Source organism: Oxyura jamaicensis, chromosome 13 (genome assembly GCF_011077185.1).
Source record: "Oxyura jamaicensis isolate SHBP4307 breed ruddy duck chromosome 13, BPBGC_Ojam_1.0, whole genome shotgun sequence".
Lineage (NCBI taxonomy): Eukaryota > Metazoa > Chordata > Aves > Anseriformes > Anatidae > Oxyura > Oxyura jamaicensis.
In genome coordinates, this window is record NC_048905.1 from 444,489 (window position 1) to 469,789 (window position 25,301).

At 40.8% G+C, this 25,301-nt stretch overlaps 1 protein-coding gene and 2 long non-coding RNA genes across 3 annotated transcripts in view; 1 reads left to right on the top strand and 2 right to left on the bottom strand.

Annotated features, from left to right (window-relative positions):
* Positions 1-25,301, bottom strand: part of LOC118173771 — an 81,479-nt gene that overhangs the window by 47,733 nt on the left and 8,445 nt on the right. The gene's annotated exons all lie outside the window — the stretch shown is intronic.
* ADRA1B (adrenoceptor alpha 1B) lies at positions 113-20,641 on the top strand. The gene is made up of 2 exons (XM_035338617.1): positions 113-1,559; positions 19,409-20,641. Exons 1-2 carry the CDS (start codon positions 557-559, stop codon positions 19,969-19,971), a joined length of 1,566 nt encoding a protein of 521 aa, XP_035194508.1. The 5' UTR covers positions 113-556; the 3' UTR covers positions 19,972-20,641.
* Positions 7,828-10,014, bottom strand: LOC118173772. Its single transcript, XR_004754384.1, has 2 exons — positions 8,827-10,014; positions 7,828-7,965 (listed from the first exon to the last, which is right to left on the bottom strand). It is a non-coding gene; the product is annotated as an uncharacterized LOC118173772 (long non-coding RNA).

Genomic DNA, 25,301 nt, shown 5'->3' on the forward strand with positions numbered 1-25,301 from the left:
TGTAGCAAACGCTTTAATTGGGGCTGATACGTTCCGTTTGACTAGCTTTCAGACTTGGATCTGAAGTTTTAACTGGAACTGCATTGCCCTCTAGCGCTGTGCCGGGGCTGGCCCCGGGGATGTCAGCGGCAGAGGCAGCGAGAGCGCAGGCAGTCGGCTCATGCGGAGCTGCCGAAGTGCTGACAAACCCTGCCTGGAGACGCACGTCACAGCAGCTAGACGGGCATCCTTACAGCAGGACCACGGATGCACAAGGGAGAACAGTAAACCTGTCTTTTATTTCAGGGATGTCATGATCAAAGCAGCTACTTTGGAGCTCCAGCCAAGCCTTCTGCCTGCTAGTTTCAATGTGTTGAGAGGAGAAATTAAGCAAGTTTGAAAAGCCTATTATTTCTGACAGGTTTCAGAGGACTTCACACTGGGCAAGTTTTACGTGCTCAAAGCTGACAGCCTGCTGGAGAGATGAGTTCTCAATCCAAAGCTGGCCGGGGCACTGCAGTAACTTCTTGGGTAGAGAGATAACTTTCCACCGAACTCAATCATCTGTGTGCTGTGCATGGGACCCAACCATACCTTGCTATGGAGGATGATTTTAAAGATGAATACCTACTTTGATGAGAAATCCAATTCATCAATACCTGGATATTTGAAAGTTTCTGCATTAAATAGCGGCAACCTTTCTGCGAACAACTCCAATGAGACAACAAGCAACCTGGATTCACCCACCTTGGATATCAGCAGGGCAATAATTGTGGGGCTTATCCTAGGTGCCTTTATACTCTTTGCTATTATAGGTAATATTTTGGTAATTCTCTCTGTTGCTTGCAATAGACATTTAAGAATCCCTACAAACTATTTCATAATTAACCTTGCAATAGCAGATTTGTTGCTGAGTTTTACTGTCCTTCCATTCTCTGCTACACTGGAAATCCTCGGCTACTGGGTTTTGGGGAGGATATTTTGTGATATCTGGGCAGCAGTTGATGTGCTCTGCTGTACAGCTTCTATTTTAAGTCTATGTGCAATTTCCATAGATAGATATATAGGAGTACGTTATTCTCTCCAGTATCCAACTTTGGTAACAAGAAGAAGAGCAATTCTAGCTCTCCTAGGTGTCTGGGTTCTTTCCATGGTAATTTCTATTGGGCCTCTTTTGGGCTGGAAAGAACCAGCACCCAAGGACGATAAGGAGTGCCGCATCACTGAAGAACCGTTCTACGCTTTGTTTTCTTCCTTGGGGTCCTTTTACATTCCCTTAATTGTCATTCTTGTGATGTACTGCCGGGTCTACATAGTGGCCAAAAGGACTACTAAAAACCTGGAAGCTGGGGTTATGAAAGAGATGTCCAACTCCAAGGAGCTGACTTTACGGATCCATTACAGGAACATACATGAGGATACATTAAACAGCACAAAATCAAAGGGTCACAATCCCAGGAACTCCTTAGCTTTCAAACTTTTTAAATTCTCTAGAGAAAAGAAGGCAGCCAAAACGCTGGGAATTGTGGTCGGCATGTTTATCTTGTGCTGGCTACCTTTCTTCATTGTTCTGCCACTAGGTAAGTTGGTATTCACGGGACTGTGGGGAGGGGGAGGAGGAAGGTTAGTTGTTTACTACAAAAATGTCAGAAAAAAATCAGATGAATGATAGGTAGATATCATTTTGAGAACTGCAGTGAACAGATGAAAGGGAGGGAAGTGAAAGTAATTTAATTCTGATGTTGGCTTTTTTAGAGAAGCTGAAACCTTGCAAAGCGTGCAGCCTGGAGAAAGCCTCCTCATCTGTTAGCCCTCCTCATGGATGGAGCAGATGACATATCAGGGGACAATACCTTCAAAGTTTATATATTAAATCCCCCCTTATGGATTGAATTAGCTTTCATAAATATCTTTACAGGATGCTTTAGCAAAAATTCTGGATAGGTTTGCAAAACGTTTCAGCACTGAAGTGTTCTTGTTTTAGTTCACTGTTAGATGGTCCAAGTGTAATACAGGAAGTCTTCTGGCATTATTAGGTGCTTTAGGTGAAAATGGGCCTGACCTAGTGATGAGATGCAAAACTCCCTCAAGCTTTGGGAAGCTGAAAGAGCTCTATTTCTCAGTTCAAACTTCACTGATCAAATTCCAAAAGCAAATATGTGAAGCCCCCTGATTCTCACAGAAAGGTTCCCTTTGATTTCAGTAGGTCTTAGTTCAGGCATTTCAGGAGACTATCACGTGCATTGTGGCAGCCACTCTGTTCACTTCAGCTTCAAAATATTATTAAAGCATTCAATGTAGCCTTAACAGTGCTCTGCATTCTCGAGTCCTTGGGAAATTTGCTTACATTGTCTTTAATACAAGTGCCAGCTCTGAAATGGAACATTTCAAGACACGTTAATATTGAATTACTCAAAAATATCTGTCCAAAATTCACTTCTCTGAGACACAGACAATCTGGCAGCCTAAATATGGAAACAGGTGTGGGAAAAAAGGAAGAAGAAGCCCTTATTAATGGTCTGTATTAGTGTTTACTTAGTTATCCTACCAAAACATTTCTAATTGAGTGGTAAGTGAATACTTTTAGAGACTTGTAGAAAACTAAACTGAATTCAACTGCATGGTCCTGGTGAAGTGTTTTAGAATTACAATTTCAGTAAATATGTAATGTCATCTAGATGAGAATCTCTGTTGCAAGACAACTACTGAAGCTACTCCAGAGCAACTTTATCATCTCTAGCTTAGTGTATCTAAAGCTGAAAAATCTTACTAATTCAAGATCTGCAAAAAGCTAATGCTGAGAATGTGACAAATTCCAAACAGGAGGAAAACTGTGAGCAAAGTTCTCTTTGGATACTTAAGTTTAAGTCCTTGCACTGCCTCTTAATGAAAGTTTATGACAGCGAACAAGTTTCCAACTATTGCAAAAATACACACCTAAATGAATAGAAACATGTTTTCACCACATATGCTAGCAGCACAACCAGTGGTAGCAGCAAGTATGTATCGAGTAGGTCACGATCTCCTGATAAAGTAGGTTAACATCTCCTCCTTGATTTTGAATTATTGAGGGAACTCAGGAAAAAAAAAAAAAAAAAAAAGTCAGCATGAATGCAACGGAACCTATCCTTAGCTAGCAGAAGCCAGTACTGTTCCTGGTGCTACTCAGCAAACACAGATGCAGACCAGTCTATTAAAACATTTTGCTCAAAGGACAGAACCAGCATGAGAAATAGTTAAGTTTCTTGAAAGAGAGTCAGTTTCCCCTTAGAGGGAGAAAGTCCTGGACTTTCCCAGGAGGTTTAATGGATCACTGCTTAATACACCTGAGTGGAGAAGTTATTGCTTGTAAGAGTTTGATTTTCTCTCTCATCTCACTTGGGTCCAAGGCTCTAGTGAGGTGACAGAATGTGAGCCTCCACTGTAGCAGGCTGCATGCTGGCAGCAGTGCCCGGCAGGCTGAAGGGCTAACGGGCTGCTGTGGGCTCTGACCTGGCACTGCCTGCATGTCTGCAACCCCTAGCACACTCATGCCAGAGCTGGGAGCTCCTGGTGCTTCACCGAGCTGTGGTTCAGAAAGAGTTGCTATTGTTAGTTAGTATTAGAAGAGTGAAAAAAATCAGCATCTCAGTACGGCAGTGTAAACTGCTGGCTCTCCTGTTCTCTGTTTAGAAATCATTTCAGGGGCCAACTCTTTACTGACAACCTTTTTTCTAAGAAAGGGAAGAAATGAAGGTATGCACAGTATTCAACATAACATCCACATGTATTTAAATAACAGGTACATCCTCTTTGTTTTGCTGACTTGAAATAAGGCTGGTTTTGTTCCTTGTCCCTGATTTCTTTTTCTAAACTCTCCAGAACCTTGTACTTTTTGTGTTTGTGTACCAGTGCAAAGCTCATTAATGGTGTTAGGGATGACTAAAGAATGGCACACAATGCAGTTGGGGAAAATACCTTTTCCCAACATGCATAATTCAGCTATTCTTAACTGGAGGAATGGGTCAATCAGTGGAGGAGGACTTTTTAAAGAGCTTAATATGGCTGTGTGCTGTATTTTTCATACCAGAAATCTTCTGCTGTGCGTCTTGAAGACAAAAACTTAAAGAAGAAGCTATGAAGAACCCTTACGAAAAGCCCACAGTAGTATGGAATCACTTCAGTGACAGGCAAACTGCAGAATCCAAAACATATCAATGATTTATGAAACTCTCCATAGGCACCCTGGGCTATTCTAATCACAATCTTCCCACTTGTCAGTGCAGGACTGCGAGCTACAATACCTTTTCTGCTTCTGAATCCAGACTAGGTATTTCCCTTCACTGTACTGGAAGGCTTATTCCTCAGTCTGTATTTTTCACACCTTATATCTGCAACTTTAACCTAAATCATACCATCATATCCACATCCTTACAACTTGTGCTCCTTGTTTCACTCAGTAATTCAATGACTCTGCACAGTGGTGTTAGCAGAGCAGCTCTGGACTTCTGAGGATTTAACCACAAAACATTTGACAAGTCAGTAATCCTCATTTCTGCAGCACCCCAAAACCATGTCTTAATAAATCTGATTATATGGAGCTTTTTTAATGTCAAAAGTGTTCTCAGCTGTTCTAGTTTGCCAGACAAAATTATAATTCTTCAGTTGTGACACTTTAATATACTCCACAGCTACTCATTTTGATATCCCAGACAAAGGATCACTGCATCAGGTGGCAGATATATACTGGGAACCGATGTGGTCTTGAAAGCATTGAATAAATATTCCATAACAAAGGAAAAGAAATAATATTAGCACTGTCAGTGGTTTACAAGCAGGAATGAAAAGGCTCTTTGAGGATAGCTCTCTGACAGAGTTCTGTATACAGCTACAGGTAGGAATTAGAGCACTGACACTATGATGTGTTGAGCATTATGAAACTATCACCGCAAAGAATGACTCACGATCTCTTTTTGTCCAGGGTTGGATGACTGAACCACGCTTCCTTTCGTGTTAAGCACCTGATAATGCAGCAAAACTGGTATCAAAGACAATTTGTTTTTATTCCAGTAGCTAACAGACATCATTTCCAGATAGAAATAGAGCTATGGAATGCCCTGGTTGTGCACATTCATAAATGCTCCATGGCTTTGTAAACTGTCATCTTGCCACCCAAAATTATTTGTGGTACTGCATAAAAAATAAAATGAAGATATATATGTGTCTTCAAGCCAACTGCTTGTGCCATAAATTCAGTGACTCAGCTTTGAAGAGTAAATATCTTGCTTCTTTAAAATAAATGTTTCTTTTCTTTCCCCTCATACAAATTTGTTTTTGGCTATCAGGACTATATTAAATATGCATTGCTGAAAAATGGTAAGAAAAATTAAGGATTTTTATCCAAAGACTATAGCTCAGCAAATATAAGGTATCATCCAGTAAAACTTCCTCCTTTAAACAAAGATACAATTTATGCCAATAACTTTATTATTAATTAATCAAAAATGAAGGATCATATGTTTCCCCCTGGCTACTCAGTAAAAGTTTAGTCTCATTCCTGTTAAATGAGGCATCAGACAGAGCTTGCCAGCTCCCAGCTGTAGACCTCACACAACACACAAATGAAAACACACAAAACCCACCACCTCCACTACTTTCACCAAAGCATATGAACTTCCACAGCCCATTGCTTAACTCTAGTGGAGATCAGCAGTGTTACTCGCTTCCATGCTCAGAACCTAACTGCCCCTGCTCCCAGAAGACCTTTCATCTTATCCACTAAAGTCAGACATAAAATTGTCGTATCTTAACTGGCAGTAGGATAAAGTCCCAAGAGCCTCATAATGAAGATACAACTGTTTTGACTATCCTTATATATTAAGTTTTTGAAACCTCTCTACAAAATAATAAAAAAAGAACATAAAAATATTCTGCATGCTACAGGTCAGCCAATACAAAATGATTCTTAAAATAAAATGTTGTTTGAGTACAGTATGTAGATTTATGTTACACCAGGCCAACCTCTGCATCTCTGCACCAAGAATACCAAATTAGGCTGCTCAGTTTCCCATGGGAAACACTTCCAGGCATTAGGTCCACTGCTATCACTGCTTCTGCTTTCTGCAAGGCTTCAAGCCTGCTTTGTCTTCCACCTTATTTTTGTCTTGCCTCATCTTCACCTCACAAAGTAGCCTAACTCTCTAGATTTCTTGTAATGGTCACACAGGACTGGGAGGACTTAATGATACGCATTGCAGTCTGACCATCCGCCCTCTTGTAGGTCCATCTGGTACAATGCACAGGTGAGAGCAGGAACCTGCTCCTCCTATTTTCTAGCCAGCAGTCTAAATATGAGAACTTCTTGACCAGTACAGCATGTTTTGCCACATGGAGGACTAGCTTATTTCAAGGTGATTCATCTTACTACTAAAATAAACTCCCTTACGCCCTGGTTTGAGCCTTCTGTCCAAAAGTAAATTGCATCTGAAATCTGAAATCTGAAGCCTTAGTAAAGTAAATTTGCAAAGCAATACAGAGAAACGTGAATACAGAGAAATCCACTTGTGATGACTGCTTAATGGCAGGGCTGGGAAGCATCTTCCTATCTCAGGTGTGAAAGATGGGATTCTCAAGAACATGACTGCAAGATGACCATAACATAGGAGCATGAACCACACCAGCAGTGGTAATGAAGGAACAAAGCCCCGCTAATACTTCCATCAAACCATGTTTGCCCCTAGAAAAAAATGTTGTGGTTAAACACCAGGGACTCTTAATGGAGACAGCAGAAAAAGATACTGCAGTTTCCAGGCCCACAAAGCAGACCCAATAGTGTTTACTATTAAATCAGAAAGCTCCAAGGCAAAAAAAAAAAAAAAAAAAAATCAGGACAGAGCCACTGGACAGCAATAGGATATCTCAAAACTATTGAAATCAAAGACTGGAGAGAAGTGATAATCTGAGAGGGAACACTGCTTTGAGCAGCCAGCAAGGCAGTGGACACAAGGTTCTTGTGCCATGGGCTTTTGCAAACACATGCCATCTTCAGGTTAGTAGTCATGATAACAGCACTGAGTAAATAAATACATGTGCATACAGTGCTAAAGCATCAAGGCTATACCACTAGATATCAGCTGTATGCTCTTTAGGGCACCTATCTGTGAAATACAGGCATGAACAAAAAATTCATCTTTTTTTAGTATCTTCATTGAAGTCCTGCTCCATCATTCACTGCAAGTTTTAGAGTTATTTTGATGGGCTTTCAGGTGATACCTAGAAACTGAAAAGCAGTAACAATCAGTCTCTAAGTTACAAAGGAGAAAATACAACGGAAGTTCATACAGCATCTTTGCAGCAGTGTTATTCAATTCCCTGCTAGAGTCCTATTGTTTACAAGTGATGTCCAAGACAGATTGCCTCACTTGTGTCAGAACTGAGAAGGGGAGAAAAAGACACTGAAGCATGCCCAGTAACTGAAGATATTTAAGTATAATAAATGAAATGTCAGCAGACTTGGATTAGCTTTTCTAGACTCCTTTAACCAGCTAATCCTTCGCAAAACAAGCATTAGCTCAGCCCATATTCTTTCTAGCTAGCAAGCCGCTGAAGTCTGTAACTCTTCAGGACAAAATAATAACAATATTCTATTTCTGTCCCTACCTACTGTCACTTTTAGAGTGCTGAACAAGATTCTTCCTAAACTCGTTCTTGATTTTACCATACATTTGTAATGGCAACACGGTTTACAAAAGTAAATTTTCTCTATGGTACGCCATCATTGGCATTCTGGACAGAGAAGCGGTAGCTATACCTGTATACAAGGATGTATGGAGTTTGTGTCAAAACTCTAAGCACTTGATGGATTTTTCCATATTTCATTTATTTTCCATATCTCACTCATATCTCTGTATTTTGTTATTGAAGACATACTCAAAATTTTTGTTAACATAACAGCTACAGATAGGGCATGAAAAACCTCAGCTCTGTTGCTTTTTTATTTGATTTTTTCTTTTTTGAACTACAGCTTTCCTCTTTCTTTTTCTTTCTGGGCTGAGGAAAGAAAGCTCCTATTTTTCTTTTCTATTTCTCTAATACATACCAACCTGCAAATAGTCTGTTGTACTGTAAGTTTTTAAAAATCATTTTCAACTCTCAATGCTTTAAGCATCAACAGCATCTTTTGAATGAGGCTGTAGAAAGGACAGTTGTGGACTTCAGGCCTGAACAGGATCTCTGGACATCATCTTGTAAAATCTCCCAACCCAAAGTAATCTCGGCATGCCAACATCAGTAGCTCTGCAGTTAGGTATGTAGGCACTGCTGTTTCAAAAATGCAAATATAGCTACCCCACTTTGCAACTGCTTATACAATAGGTGGAGAAACTTCAGGTTTTAGTAAAAAGATCTGATCCCTATCTGTACTACAGTCGCAATCAGCAAAGCTTCCAGGATGTGAAGTCCTGGTTTGATTTTGGCCATTCTAAAGAAATCTCTATTTTTGGAGCCTTTAAAAGCATCTCAGTTTTGAGCTATTGTGAACGAAGTTCATACAGGTCTCATAGAAATGGTTTATTCATTTGAAATAAGAGGCACCTTTTATCAGAGACAGATAGTGCAGATGGTAAGAAACTGTGGATTTTAATTAGGATAAGAAAACAAACTGCAACCTTTCCCAGTCTATAAGAAAGCAAGGAAAATGTTTTTCTGGGGCTCATCTCTTGTTAGTGAACATATCTATATGGGAAAGTACTTTTTCTGATCATATTCTACATTAGTGCATTTCTGCTACTTTAATTTACCTGCTCAGGAACTCGTCTACAAAGGATCAGGCCTTAGGTGGGCAGAAGTGAATGAATTTAGTTAATACACATCCCAAGGCAATTCACAGACACACTGATGTACTCCAAAGCCACATACAAATTGCTCACCATCATTACTGGTTTGCAGTAGCTATAATTTAACTATCTTCCCTTTCATTTTCTTTATTGAATTTTATTCTATTGATTTTGGATGCTCTTCCTAGTTCTCAAGATCTTTTTTTCACTGTTATCCTGACCCTCTCCTCCAGAAGGCCTGCAGTCCCATTGGCTATTAATTTTATAACCATTCTCTCTACTTCATCCTCTGATGTTTGTAAACTGTGGGGTTTCTTTCCTACATCCAGTGGAATGTAAACAAACACTGAGTGCTGGAAGGAAAGAAACCAGGAGCTTGAGAAATCCAATTAGCTTTAAAACCTTGGCATGCCGACTTGGCCAAGCATGTGGTAAAAAGGACCACAGAAAGCTGAAATAAAAGACTAGCCTCCTTTCTGCATTCTGTAAACTCGTAACAAGCCTGGTCAGAGGCAGCTTATTAGTTTTATAGAGAGAGTTTTACTAGCTATATACATGTAGCACTCGAAGCTTCCCTGTTCATTAAGCAGCTGTAACTCAGCTGCTACCAGCAGGTATGGCTACAGCAGGAATCGCAGCGGGACCTGCCGGGGAGAGGTGGAGGTTCCTAGCCAGGCCAGCAGCAGCCATCTACTGCCTACCACCAAGAAAAGGCTCTTTTCAGAGCAATGATGATTTCCAGCATAAAACAAATTTCTTCCATTTCATTTTTTTCAAAATGTTGTCTTCTTGACAACAGGCTGAGAGACGGGGTTTGATATCGCTGGTACTTCCTGCTTTTCATGTTTCAGGACTCACTTGCTATCATTTTGCATTTTGCAATGCTTTCAGCACTACAGCAATTTTTAAAGCATTGACATTTTCTCCTGTGGAGAACACTGAAAAGGTCAGATTTAACTCTGGTTGGAAAGGCTCCATGCTGTAACAAAATGTAATAGGCACCTCGGCTGAATGAAGGAGGATTGTTTGTCTTCCCAGGATGCCTTAACCATTTACATTTGACCAGATTCTATCAGAAAACTTCCAAATACATTTTAACAAATTCTCTGCCTACTTCTCCCTTATGGTATTCAGAGAAGACAGCGGTGCTCTCTCCAGAATACCTCCATTCAGCGTTGCAAGTTTTAGAATCACAGAATCACAGAATTTTCTAGGTTGGAAGAGACCTCAAGATCACCAAGTCCAACCTCTGACCTAACACTAACAGTCCCCACTAAACCATATCCCTAAGCTCTACATCTAAACATCTTTTAAAGACCTCCAGGGATGGTGACTCCACCACTTCCCTGGGCAGCCCGTTCCAATGTCTAACAACCCTTTCGGTAAAGAAGTTCTTCCTAACATCCAACCTAAAACTCCCCTGGTGCAACTTAAGCCCATTCCCCCTCGTCCTGTCACCAGGCACGTGGGAGAATAGACCAACCCCCACCTCGCTACAGCCTCCCTTGAGGTACCTGTAGAGAGCGATAAGGTCACCCCTGAGCCTCCTTTTCTCCAGGCTGAACAAGCCCAGCTCCCTCAGCCGCTCCTCGTAAGACTTGTTCTCTAGGCCCCTCACCAGCTTCGTAGCCCTCCTCTGGACTCGCTCAAGCACCTCCATGTCCTTCTTGTAGCGAGGGGCCCAAAACTGAACGCAGTACTCGAGGTGCGGCCTCACCAGAGCCGAGTACAGGGGGACGATCACCGCCCTGGCCCTGCTGGCCACACTGTTTCTTATACAGGGCAGGATGCTGTTGGCCTTCTTGGCCACCTGAGCACACTGCTGGCTCATATTCAGCCGACTATCAACCATCACTCCCAGGTCCTTCTCTGCCTGGCAGCTCTCCAACCACTCATCTCCCAGCCTGTAGCGCTGCTTGGGGTTATTGCGCCCCAGGTGCAGGACCCGGCACTTGGCCTTGTTGAACTTCATGCAGTTGACCTCGGCCCATCGGTCCAGCCTCTCCAGATCCTCCTGCAGACCCTTCCTACCCTCAAGCAGATCGACACATGTACCTAACTTGGTGTCATCTGCAAACTTACTGAGGGTGCACTCAATGCCCTCATCCAGATCATCAATGAAGATATTGAAGAGGACCGGCCCCAGCACCGAGCCCTGGGGAACGCCACTAGCGACCAGCCTCCAACTGGATTTGACTCCATTTACCACGACTCTTTGGGCCTGGCTATCCAGCCAGTTTCTAACCCAACGAAGCGTGCGCCAGTCCAAGCCAAGAGCAGCCAGTTTCTTGAGGAGAATGCTGTGGGAAATGGTGTCAAAAGCCTTGCCGAAGTCAAGGTAGACCACATCCACAGCCTTTCCCTCATCCACCCAGCGCGTCACTTTGTCATAGAAGGAGATCAGGTTCGTCAAGCAGGACCTGCCCTTCATAAACCCATGCTGACTGGGCCTGATTGCCTGCTTGCCCTGCAAGTGCTGCGTGATGACTCTCGAGATAATCTGCTCCATGAGCTTCCCTGGTACTGAGGTCAAACTGACAGGCCTGTAGTTTCCCGGGTCAGTCCTCCAGCCCTTCTTGTAGATGGGCGTCACATTTGCTAGCTGCCAGTCAACTGGGACCTCCCCCGATAGCCAGGACTGTTGATAAATGATGGTAAGCGGCTTAGCCAGCACCTCTGCCAGTTCTCTCAGTAGCCTCAGGTGGATCCCATCCGGCCCCATCGACTTGTGTTTTAAATTTTCTACTTGTTATGAATAGGGGCAAGTAGTTTCAAATTTTATGTCTTGTTTTAAAGATTAAGACAATGGTGAAAACCTGTGCAGTGAAGCTCTCTTTCTACACAGTTATTGTTTCACAACATATTTTATTGTAGCTGGTTTGCTATTACTGGCACATGAAGTGACACACAGCACCTCACTGAACTCCAGACCATTCTGTTTCAGTAAAAACAAATGCTGTATTTGTTCCAGTAAACAACAATATACACTCGCCCTAGGCTGCCTCGCAGCTAAGCAGAACCAGATTTAAAGTTTTTGAACTACAAATTTTGGTAAGTGGTAGAAAACATAGCATGTGACAACCCAAAACTTATTCATAGAGATTTCTTCTCCTTAAATCTAGGAAATTCACAGTGGTACTCCTCCTCAAATGTTCAACCATTATCTAATCTAATTATCAAACACTTCATTCTGAATACAACTGATAATTCTGAGTAATTTATAGACTTAATTGCTATAAAATACACAACATATTAAAAATGGATGTTTAATAGAAAGGCAATTATCACAATAGAAAGTGATTTGAAAATAGATGAGCAGTTGGAGTTAAGAACTGAACAAGACATGAGAGGAGAAGGAATTATTTAAAATGAAGAGGAAGAAAGGAATAATTGGGATGTGAACACACCAAGGTGGGAAAAGAAAAAACAGAGGTATTAAAGAGAAGGCAGACAGTAAAGGAGAATGTGCTTAATTTTGGACTAATTAACCATCAATAGTGTAAAATGTTGCTCCCACTAGGTACAAATAATAAATACATGTCACTCTTGAAAATCCACACTCAGAGAATACCCTCTCCGATGAAGATGACTCAGACAAACATAGCACGGGACGTAAAACCATTCAGATGTCCCTATCAGATGCAAGCTGGCAGCATGTTGGGCTGTATCAGCAGGAACAGAGCCAGGAGACGGAGGGAGGTGATTGTGCCCTTTTAATTCAACACTCATTAGAGCACGTCTGCAACAGGGCATCCATGCGGAAAGCTGTCTTACAGGGAAAACAACGATAACCTGAAGTGAGTCCAGTGGAGGTGACCAAGGATGTTGGAGCCTGGAGCACATTGTGTGAGGAGAGGCTGAAGGAACAGGGCTTCTTCATCTTGGAGCAGGGAGGGCTTCAGGGGACCTAAGGCAGCGTCACCTTACTGATTTTCAGTCCCAAGTATAAATATATGTATATATATTCCTTGCATGAAGGATGAAAGGAAGAGATATAACCACAACAGAACCCAGAGGTATTTCACAGATGACCGCCTGGTGTCGCAAACAACTGCTGGTCATTTAACCACACTTGTTTATTTCCTCTGCGTGTCTGGAAATAGCTCACAGGGCACGATGGCATAGAAAGATGAAAGGCAATTGAGAAAGTTTATTTAGCTCGTAAACATTATCTTATATCTTACTTTTAAGACTTAAACTCCAGCTAATTACTGTAGTACGTGGTAACCTTGCACACAACTGGAACACATTTTGTCCCTTCTCCTGGAAGGAACTGGAGGGGTGGGAGTGCCTGGTGGGTTGGTTGCATTGGCTGGTCTAATTTTGATGCTAAGCTCTTTCTTCCATAAAGTGGAAGTGGAAACTCAAACATGTCCTGTGTACTACTCTTTCGTCAAGAACCTCGCCAACTATTACATTAAGGATCCTTAAATAGAAGGTCTTAACTTTCCCACCCTCCTTTCTGTACGAATATGTCAGCGGAGAGAGGTAGCAATGAAGCAGATATTTAGACAGAAGAAAAGTAACAGAGCAGGAAAAAATATGAGAGCAGTGTGTGTGGGTATTTATTTACACGTGTGTATGTGTATGTGTTGCCCTTCACAGAGGGCAACATCAAAGCTTCCTTTGGTGACGAGTTTTCCTTAATTAAAAGGATTGGGATTAAGGCAGTCCAGAATATTTTCCTGCTGCTCACCCTGCTAATTTAGGGATTGTTCCAAAGTCCACTGAAGCCCTTATGAGCCTTTCCAAAGGCTTTCAAGTACTCCCACTGACTCCAGTGGACTCTGAATGTTAATAGCTCAGTGATGGTCTGGCCAGTAACTCTGCAGAATGTGCAAAAACCACTGATGTGCCAAATTGTTTCCCACGATGTCCCCTAATCTCATTGAGGGTGCTTTACTTACCTAAGCATAATAAAGCATTCATTATAAAAAATAGTCAGACCCTAAATGAAATTACCTTTTACTAAATGAAATATTTCTTAATTCCTTTTCATGATATTTGCTGTTGCTCAGTGTGTTTCCAAACCAAATAGCTCTGTCAAGTATGGTGAGCACAGCTTGTTAAATTAATGGTCAAAATACAATAAAACCTGATAAAGTTGATTGAGTTTCTGAAATATTTCCTGTTCCACAATTTTGCTGGACACAGGCTTTGCAAAAACTTCAGTGGTGTAAAAGGTGCAATCAGAGGTTAGTTAGTGGTGCTATGTTTAATTTATCACAGGGTTCCACTCAGCTAAACAAGAGGATAGAGAACACACATTCCCTTTGAGTGAAGCTGTTAAACGTGAAGCATCAGGAAAGAGATCATTTTGAGCAAGGGAGTCACTCTGGCTACTCCCCTCACAAATAAATCACCCAGGAGATAATAACAGGCAACATTTTCCAGCCATTTTGAAAAGCAATCTGTATCAGTACAGGGAAATATTTAATCTGTTTATCAGGCTGTGAAGGGAAAATAGTTGGAGATTAGGGGAGGAAATATTAGTTTGATGTTTATAGAGTGTGTGTGGTAGGCTTAGCTTTATCATTTTATCAAGGCACCAAAATAGCCCCCAGTTTTTTGCTCCTGACAGGTTAATTATGAGGTAAAGCCAGGGTGTGCAGTTAAATAAAAGGTATTGTTGTTAATTCCAAGAACAAGATAGGGAAAAGGGTAGCGTTAAAAATATACAAGCTAATCAAAATATTTTTCATATCTTTATATGGTGAAAGGCAGCGGTGCTTTGTATAATAGTCAAAAAATTAACCCATATTTATACATGGCATGTATAGTGACTTCCAACAAAATCACCTTCTGGATAATTCAGAACATCTTTTCTTCTCTCTCTGTGGAATTCAGGCTGGGATTCCAACCAGTAAGGAAGGACTGATTACAAAAAACTCAGAAACTTTCCAAAGCCTTGAAGAAAATAAGTGCCCAAATAAGTATGGGTCTTGGACATTCCATTTTTTCTAACAGTTAATCCTCAACCTAAATAGTGGTTATATTTACCAACGAGATCTAAGACTACAGTGCCAGTGGGATTCCAGTACTGCAGATGTAAAACTCTGCTGGGTTGCCAAAACTTAAGCCATAAAGTTTTCCTGATGAACAAAGTTATAGCCTACAGAGCTAATCAGAGAAAGCAGGACTAGAAGGGATCTGAAGAGGTCATGCAGGGCATCCTCCAACCCAAAGGCTGGATCAGCCATGCATAAATCAGGAGATGTGTGTCTGCTCTGTTTTTAAGAGCCTCCAGGGTTGGATTTTTACACCCTTCTAAGGCAGTATGGTCCAGAACTTTCCTGCCTTGGTAGACTGAAAGTGTTTCCCAAGCTGTACTCTCGATTTGCCTTGCTGCAATTTGAATCACTGTGCTTGCTATATTAGCCACTGTGGACATGGAAAAAAAAAATCATTTAATTCCTCTTTGTAACAGTTTTATGCTGCTAAATACTAATTGTTGAGTCTCTTCTCAGCTCTTTTTATTCACCATGATATATCACAAAACTACTATATTTCATAGCATTTGTAGGTTTCACTGGTGGTCCTCTTTGTTAGCCATGGATCCCTTCATAGGTGGGGCTTTGCTAAGGTCATGTAGCAATTGCATACAGCCCCTGTACAGCCAGAGACGGGCATTAACTAGTTTCTGTTGATCTCAGGAAATGCTCTTGAATTCTGCTTTTTCTTTGGGTGGTGGCAAAGGTACCAGGAGTCACCAACACACTGTTTGAATGCACTGTACTACCCACTGTGTGTTCTAGCAGTTAAGAGTTGTGCCAGATCTCATGGCTTCATTCCTGGTAAAACAAAAACTTTATTCCTGGTGAAAATTATTTAGCACACGACCCTCAGCTGATTGCTTTTACCTTCCTCCAGCTCTTATTTCCCACTGGTAAAATCAGGAGGATGGTATAAAGGCAGGATGATGGACAGATGAAAAGTGCAACCTGACAGCAAGTGAGGCATGCTCCCATATGTGACCTTATTCTCACTTGTATTACAGTGACCTTGCTTATTGCTACAGCCCTCTTGGAATAATTGCCTACTACCTGGTTTTTGAAAACCTAGGAAGTAAAAGTGCATTATACAGTAGACAAAATTCGTGGATGCAATTCATCTCCCTTCAGGGCAGTGTATATATATATACACATATACAAGGAAGGGCAGAAGAATTGTTTAGAATTCTATCACGTTTTAATGTATCAGCCTGAAATACGAGAAATTAACAGAACAGTATATAAAACAACCGCTTTTTAATCAAATTCATATTCCTTGTTCAGAAAAGCGTATTTCTTTCTTGCCTTCTTGTGAGAACAATGCAATACTTTCTGTATAATTTAAACAAGCAGCATTTACATTGTGCTGTTTGCAGAACCATGAAAAAAGTGGAGAAGGAAGTAGTCATTAATGATCCTCGAAAATAACTGCTTGAAACTTTTTCCCAAATTTTTAAGTTTCAGGACTTTTCTACTATTGTAACTAAACTCAGATACTTATTTTTAAATTATACCACCACACAACTTTCCTAACTAACGTATTTCCAAATTTTCTTGTTAATGACCCATCTAGGGTCATGATAGCTTTTAAACAATCAATCAGGGCTCAGTAATTTTTCTAGAATCAGGACAGAACACAAGGTGCCTCTGTCACTCAGGGTCATTATGAGGAAGTTCTCCACACTTTTGTGTTGCTGCCCTTTAATATAAAAGAACTTTGAAAATGCTTGCTGCAGGTGCTGAAAATAGCCTGCTGTCATTTTTTTTTCAAATGGCATTTGAAAAACAGATTATTGTAAAAGACAGACATAAGCTCCTTACTTTTTTTATTAAGGAACACATATTTCTTCCTGCAGTTTACAAAGATTAAGCTTTTTTCAGCACTCAGCTTTTTACATTTTTCCCTGCTTGGTCTCTTAGTTTTTACAGTACGTGGTTATATTTGGTTCATGTGGGATACTAGTTACACAAGTATAACCCAGTTGTCTGCATTGGTTCCATGTTTTCCTCTGTAGCTTAGCTTATTTTATTTGCCCTTAGGGAATTTCACAAAATTTTTCAGTAAATTTTCTTAATAATATTTTATTTTATTGAAAGCTATGCAACAGAATTTACTATGTCCGTACTTAACCTGCCTAAAAAATACTTAAATCTGGTAGAGGAATGTGCCATAGATTTTCAATGATTAGAGTATGAGAGAAAGGCAAGCCAACTGATCTGGAAAAAGTCACCACTGTCCATTCAAAATTTACACACAAGAAAAAAATGGGAGCTCTTCAGCCACTTCATGAAGTTTACTAGGTTTTAAGAGTTAAAAAACATTTACATGATTTTTAACTAACCCTTGGAGGGTTAGAGAGAGGCCTGATGCTGTGCCAGCACTGCTCAGCAGCAGACACAACACCAGTGTGATACCACTGCTGTTCTAGCTCCAAGTGCAGAGCACAGCACTGTATGGACTGCTGCAGGGAAAGTTAACATCCCAGCCAGACCCAGTACAACCTCCTTTTTATCAGGATGAGCTCCATTAAGTTCCTTGGTTTACGTAATTATATTTTTTACTTGTTTTGCACAGTCACAAAGCTTTTCTTTTCCCTGAATCGAAGAAACATTAATTATTTACAAAATGAATCCTGAAAAAGTTTGCAACTGTACATTTGGGAAATGTTGGAGGATCTTCCTTATCTTGACTGCAGTTTTTAACTTGGATCAACTTTTTCTAAAGCTTTATAAGAATCTGATACTAATTTATTGGCTTCTTCAGTGGAATCACATGAATTGTTTCTGGATCTTCCATCAAATAGCATTTAACACTAACAATACACAGTTTAAGTGCGTGCATCACTTTGAATCATTGCCTGGAAATTTATCAGCCACAACTCAGTTTCTCCCATATTTCTTATGTTCTACTTGGTACTCTCTGCAGTATCAATCAGAGCAGACATAGGATCTCAAACAAATGGAGAGAAGAAGCATGTCAAACCCTGTAAATCATTAGCAGTAACAAAGCAGGAAGGGACATGAATTTAATTTACAGAAGTCTTGCACGTGATATGAAAATCAAGTGTAGGAGTTATGAAAGGAGGACTACAAACCTTGCAATTTAAAACTTCCATTTTAACCTTAAGGGATGACATGATGCTTAGCTCCAAGGTAATAGGCAGAGACAGTGCTAAGCAACAGCACCCCATACACAACCAGGAGGAAAAAACTATTATTCTGGATCCACGGGATCTCTCTTGGATCCTGTTACCCAAGTGGGGGGAGAGAAACAGACTCTCCAGAGAGTCAATACCATTTTAGTACCTTATTTTCTGAGCCAGCTCCGGTACTAGTTGACACACTGAGGTCAGTGGATGTGTGAGAAACGACATGTGCTTACCTGGCTTCCTTATGAGCAGAGGAGACTCAGACCCCTATAGGCAGGACCTGGTCAGAATTGTCCTCTAGATAAACAGCAGTATCTGCAGTGACACGTCAGAGCTATTTACCCAAGTAGCTGGGAAATGCTTTTGAATAGTTTTCAGGCACAAGCCATGGCCTCTACATTGCTATGAGACATGGGAAACATGCCTAGAATCACACCCCTCCCCACTAAGGCATCCTGACAGTCACAACTGACTCAGCTGCTTTCAAAGCCCAGGGAATCTGAAACTACTCCAGTGTATGTGTTGCACTTCTCAGAGATGTGACACTCGGGTGTGAGCATCACCTTCCACTTGAAAAACCTCTACAAATCAAATTCCACTTCTTGAAAGGAGGCTTCTCTCCTGAACCCCTGCTCTGTGATTACTTTACCAGACACAAAGGTACTTTCCCAGCTGGATAACTGTTGAACGTCTGCTCTGCTTTAAAAAATTCAGACATTCTTTTATAGAGCCCCATTTCCTAAATTTAGTTGATCAATTACATGTTTTGAATGCTAGAAGTACATGAAATGGATTTCCCAGTATGAGTTTTTCATTCAGGCAGCTTCTGTAGGTAAACTATTTGGTTGTAAACAGAAGAGGAAATAAAGTAATCTCTTTGTTTGGGTTACATCGTTTTTATGATTGGCTGAGATATATGACCTACCACAATTAACTCCTGGTTTCAAGAGGTTTGTACCCCTCTATTAATATAGATAAATGTTGTGATGTTTATGAGCTGCACAAGAATGTGTAAGAATTGGTAAGGTATGTCTGAGCACACATATTCCCAGAAGCCTGGGAATATTTAGATCTTTTTCTTCAAAAGGTGATAGTTAATAGCTCTTTGCAGAAGGCATGACCTTGTTCCACGTGTGCATCATACAGCAGCTTGAGCAGTGAACATTTTGTCTTTCACTGGTATCCATACAGGTTAGTGCAACAGCTATACATCTAATGACAAAGACTGCTCTTTATTTTAATTCTACATTAAATACGTGCTCCTTTATGTTTAGGACGGTGGATAAAGCAGCTCCTTGTTAGCTTTTAAAATAACACAAATAGCATGTTATTACTAAAAGACCAAAAACGAAAGCTGCATGCATTAAAGATGTTTAACAAATAGATTCTATCAGGGATCCGATGGGACATTTACCTTTCCTAAAAAAAGACAAACCATTTATCTCACATATTGTCTCTGCTTGTTTCTTCTGAACAGGATCTCTGTTTTCGGCTCTGAAGCCCCCTGAAACAATCTTCAAGGTGATTTTTTGGCTTGGTTACTTTAACAGCTGCTTGAATCCAATCATCTACCCTTGTTCAAGCAAAGAGTTCAAGAGGGCTTTCATACAGATCCTAAAATGCCAGTGCCACCGTCGAAAGCAGTTGGGGTGGTGGGCCTACAGCTACAGAAACTGGAATCGGTGCTCCTTTGAACACCCTAGGAAGGACTCTCTGGAAGACAGTGGGAGTTTCCTAAGTGGCAGTCAAAGGACATTATCTTCAGCATCTCCCAGCCCTGGCTACCTGAGCAAAATCACTCACCCACATATGGAAATGTGCACATTCCAGGAATGGAAAAACTCCAGCTCTTTCCTGAGTCCCTTACAAGAAAGCAGCAGTCAAAAGGATCCATACCAATTCTTCACCTTCAATCTCTTACCAGAGCACAACGGACACATTGCTGCTAGCAGCCAAGCTTCCAGCAATGGGGACCCCGAGGCCATCTGTGACACACTGAATGGTAAAACTGACTGCAGAGCAAACAGGATGCTGGACTGATCAGATTCTAAGGTCTGTGTGGTCTCACGTCTCTTCATATGCTACCTGTTTGACATTTGGCCCGGGTGAAGAAAGAGACCTTTGGACAATTTCTCAGCATGGTATTAGAAGGAAGCCAGCAGGGAACAGGCAGATTAATGTGACGAGAGTGGCAAAGTCTAGGGGCTAACCGTATTCCCAGTTAATTGCCAAAGAGGCTACTGAAGCGAGCGCAGAATGCGTGGAAGTGGCTGGATAAACCCAGGGAAGTGCACAGGCAATTATTTAGCTATTGTGGAAGTGCTGTAGAACAGCTGAACACACATGTATATAGAAAAAAAAAAAAGTTCAAATACAGGGTTGGGCAGGGGAAATGCGTATGGAAGTGTGTGTGTACACGTGTGCTAGCCGCATGTTTGGGTGCCTGAGAGTGGAAGTGAGCAACGCAGCTGTGTAGTGTTGTTTGTACCTCTCCAGGGTAACTAGTTGCCACTGATTCTGCCTGTAAAAAACTTGTTGTACTTCACTGTACATTTGCACTTTAGAAATGGAAGACAATGTCTTAATTAACTATTAAAGTAATTTCGCAACAATTTAAGCACTTGCACAAATCACTGTAGAACTGGAATTTGGCCAAGTTCCCTCACCGCAATGCTAAATCCAAAATAAAACACTTGTGGCAGTTAAATTTGCCATTGTAACGCCTAGGATGTGCTTCAATCTCTCTACAGCTGCTTCCCTGCCATTCCCTTATATCAACATTTGTGAGTTCCTCTGTCCTTCACCGTGTTCTGTTTTGAAAGTTTGAAAATACCACCAGTGATAAGAGCTCAGAATATACATTTCAGCACATCAGTAAGTGTTCTGAAAAACATGCAGGCTACCAGAAGATCTGATTTCTAAAAGCAACACTCGTAAATCCCTCCCTCGTAAACAGTGCAGTGAACACAGCACAAAAAGCACTGACTGCTGGAGGCCCAAAACCCGGCTTTAAAACAAATATGCTGAGCCCTTGGTTCTTTCAGCACACTTGGAAAATAGCACTGCACTCTTAGAAGCTTTTAATTTGCCACTTAGGTAAGAAAAGAAGGTATAAAAACAATGCAGTATTGTCCGAGTTTCACTGCCATTAATAGTTGTGTGCTCAATAATACAATACCGTAACATAATTCCCAAGAATATCACCTATGACATTTTAGGTCATATTTGGAATTTATTTTTGTCTCTTGCAACTAAGTGTCAATCATGAACCTAATGACTGTTGTTGTTTTTTTAACTCGAAGTGGTATAAACCATGAAAATTAGCATTTACTCCTTCCTCCAACTGAGACTTCCCTCCTTTGGAATTCTAGTGACATTTTTATTAAAGCCTGAAACAGAGAATGAACCATAAACAGATGTACTAAAAACACCCAGGGACAGTTTAACAATGCTAGGTCCCAAGGGAGAGCCATTTCCTTTTGTTTCCTTAAATGTGTATTCTCAAATTAAGTTGACAGGAATGGATGTGGCTTGTGGTTAGATGAAATATCTCCCAGCTCGCTGAGCAAAGATAGGAAAGTCATGTTCCAAGGTCTTCCCATGGTCATATATTATAGTGAGAACCATGTAAGTACATATGGAGTCTTACCCTGATCCCATTGTAGTTATGGCAAATCTCCTATTTAAATAATGCCATTTTGATTGTAGGGAAGTCTGTAATTTCCTCTTAAGAGGATAATGCTTATACAATTTTAAATTATTATAAGACAGATAAACAGACTCTTGTTGCTCACATATCGAGGTTGCCATAAAGAATATTTTATCTACCTATGATGTACTAGTATGGAGTTGCCATCTTTGAGCCTTTAAATGAGAGAGGACTGTATTTTTAACATCTGCTATAATTTTTGGAGGGAACCTACAGAAGTTCTTAAAAATTACTGTTAATTGAAAATAAATTTGTGTAACCACCTGACAGCACAATTCAGCTAAATTGATGTATCATCCCTGCACATTTTTACATATAATATTACAAAACCTGCAAGGAAAGTTCCCATACTGTGTTTTTTTTATGTACAAAAAGCAAATCTCAGTTATTTAGTACTGAAAAAACAGCTTTCCCTGAATACTGTGACTGATCAGGAAGAAAAGATATGCATCAACATCATGCTTGTCCGTGCCATTTACAGTAGTCAGTGCCCCCAACCTTATGAATCATAGACCAAAATCCTCACAGTGCCAAAATCCCCAATACACATGTCCTATAAGACTTAGAGAGTGGAGGAGAGAAGGTGTTCACAGGCAGATTGTACTATTTTTCCCAAAAGATCTACTGTTCTTCTTCAGGTTTGGGCTGGGAAGGCTACTGGGCCCTGCTGGGACAGCAATATGGAGTCATCTATCCCTGCTACTCTTCTTTCTCTCACAGCCAGCCACAGCACCACTGATCTTCACATCATAATGTTTTCGTTAGCATGGGAGGCATATTTGAACTGCATGCAAAATGTAGGAGGCTCAAGAGCCACAAGACCTCTCCCCTGCAGTGCTTCCCTTTCTCAAGCCCAAGCCCAGCAAGTATATTAAGGGCATCCTTCCTGGGGACACGAGGAAGTTATGCTGCTTTCACAAAAAAACAGGAAACTAAGGGAAGCTCTGCTGTGGGATCTCTAATACTAGGGAAAACAAGAAAGTGAAAAAAGTTTATTGAAGTTGGAAATAATCACAGGCAATCAAAACAAATCTATTCTGTCATCTCGAAGACAGATATTTCCATCAGACTCATTTTTCTTAGTGTATTCATTAAGCCACATCCTAAGAGGATCCTAAGAGATCATCTGATACCTCCCTGGCATCAGACAGATGAAGGAATGACGGACTGTAGGCTCCAGCACGGCAAACGGTGATAATAGAAGGAAGTGAGAATGAGTTCAGGCAATACACAATACATACTTCAGATACCATTTTAAAAAACTGTCTTATTCTTCATCACTGCCCAATTAAATTTTAAGATTAGAGAGCCCACAACATGTAACTGTAACAAATATAAGATGGATGGATTCCTAACGTATCTCCAAAGCACATTTCTCTTCTGGAATATTTTTTCCAGGTCATGAACGTATCTTGCCATGCCAGGCTCTCCGAAGCCATGCATAACATTATATTCTATTTCCATAACAAATAGACCACTGCTCGTCTTCTAAGTTCTTTACCTTTCATCTCATCAATTCCTATTTTTGTAAGGTTTCATACAGCCTGTTCTTTTACTAAGCAACACTGCACCAGTGGAAACCAACCCATGCAAGTTTGCTAAAAGCATGTAAGACTTCAAAAGAGTCGCATCACATCTGCTCATATGTAGAGCTTACTTCACCTCCAGCCACAGCTTCAATGAACCATAGTGATTGTTAACACAGAAAAAAAAGTAACACATGCATCTGGAGGTACGACCACGAGGCTTACAGAAGAGAAAGTCTGCCGTACTCACCTTAAAATATGAAACTCTTGCAAGGCCACCTGATTCCTCTAGAATTAATCCATTCTAAATGTCTTTATTTTTGCTACTGGAATCTTCTATGACTGCCAAGCCAAACGAGACTGTACAAGTCACCATCATCCATTAGTCCTTCACCTGTACCAATGTTTGCCTTTAAAGGAAAAACTATTTGGGTCAGGGCATCATCATCAAGCCCTGTGAGACAAGCCCATATTAGCCCAATTTTTTGGTACAGCCAAAATTCACTTGACAATCAGAACATCCACAATCTAGTGAAATGGCAATTGGAATGCCATGGCAGTCTATCAGATGCAACTAACTACAGTCCATCATGCATGTTTTTTTCTGCATAATAACAGACCTGCTCATGAACCCATTTTGTGGGCAAATAGCTTTGCCTCCAAAGAGGAGTTGCTGCCATTTAGCTCAGAAGTTGCTCGTAAAACACTGTGAATTTCTCCAGGTTAAGCTACCGTGTGGAGCTTAATCGCTAACTAGAGGTTTGTACAAAGCCATTCAGTTGAGAGGCACAGCTGTAATGGCTCACAGAGTATTGTTACAGCCCAGCTGCACATAAATTAAACCCATTAGGCTCAATGCACTCAGCTATCATGAAAATGGTTATTTTTGAAAAGAGTTATGGTAAAATCAATCCAACTGAATGAGAATGGAACTCTAAACCATTCTACATTCTTTAGTCTTTGGAAATGCGTTTTTCTATTGTCTTTCCAAATGCGACAGGAAGACAAGAGGGGACATTAATATTATAAAGTGCAGTTCTAGCCTGAGAAATGTAAAAATAATAACTTTCTATTGAACAGATGTGCTCCTTGCTCTCAGTCAGTGCGCTTGAATTTCACCTGACACAAATGAGCATAAAATTGCACATCACAAGAGATGATAATCTCCAGCAGATATGGTATGGAAGTATTGGTATACTAACAACTGCTTATTTCTGTCAGCCACCACAAACTAGCCAGCTCATTCCCAAGAGAATAAACCGGACTCTATTTTGATACACTCTACAGCAGATACACTTTTTTCCAAATCAGGCTTGCAGTGCTATGGCTCACACACTTCATCAAGCAGAAGATGGGGAGGTGATGCATCATACGAAGAAATGCCATTTTCATCCTGAAGTAGTGAAAAGGAAATATTTCACCTACAGGTAACATGAAGTCACATCATGATAGTTTTAGTCACTTTAATGTAACCAAAAAATGTTCCTGCCCACCAAGACATTTTTGGGTCTTGAAGGAGTACTAGTCACCTTCTATGTGAAGCGTATCATAATGCAAAAAGTAAATCATGATTCCCAAGACCAGGAAAAACACCTGATGCAGTAACATAGTGGTCAGCATTTAGGTAAATTGCAGCCTCTGCGTTTTTTTTAATGTTTCACCTGCAGGGTATATAATATAGTCTGCACAGACACTGCACAGAGCAAAGATCAGTACTCCTCCCTTTCAGATGTCTGTGCACAGCACTAATGACATATCCTCCTCTGGCACAATGCACCTTGAGGTCCCAGCTATACATGCTACAGAAGCATGGCTTCTACAGGAAACATCCACCAAAAAATTTCTGTAGGGTTTAAGGCACTCCCCAGAGTGATGGGAAAATTGAAGCCAAGGGTCTCTCTTACAGAATGACTGCTACGCTAATTGCCATTCTGTTCTCTTCCGTTTTTTAAAAAGGCTGAGTTTTACTCTCCCCTACAAAGAACAATTGAAAGTGCTTACCCTCAGCAAAAGTATCTAGACTGTGGATCCTAAACATTTGCTGATACCAAGATCCTTGGACAAGGCAGGGTTTCAGGATGCCCCATCTCCTTTCAGCATGTCCTAGTGCACGCCAGCAGACATCTTTCAGCTTA

Excerpts from the sequence above, each read along its gene's own strand:
- ADRA1B (XM_035338617.1), top strand. The coding sequence starts at position 557 with ATGGGACCCAACCATACCTTGCTATGGAGGATGATTTTAAAGATGAAT. Across the intron at positions 1,560-19,408 it reads CTTCATTGTTCTGCCACTAG|GATCTCTGTTTTCGGCTCTG; the intron begins GTAAGTTGGTAT and ends TCTTCTGAACAG.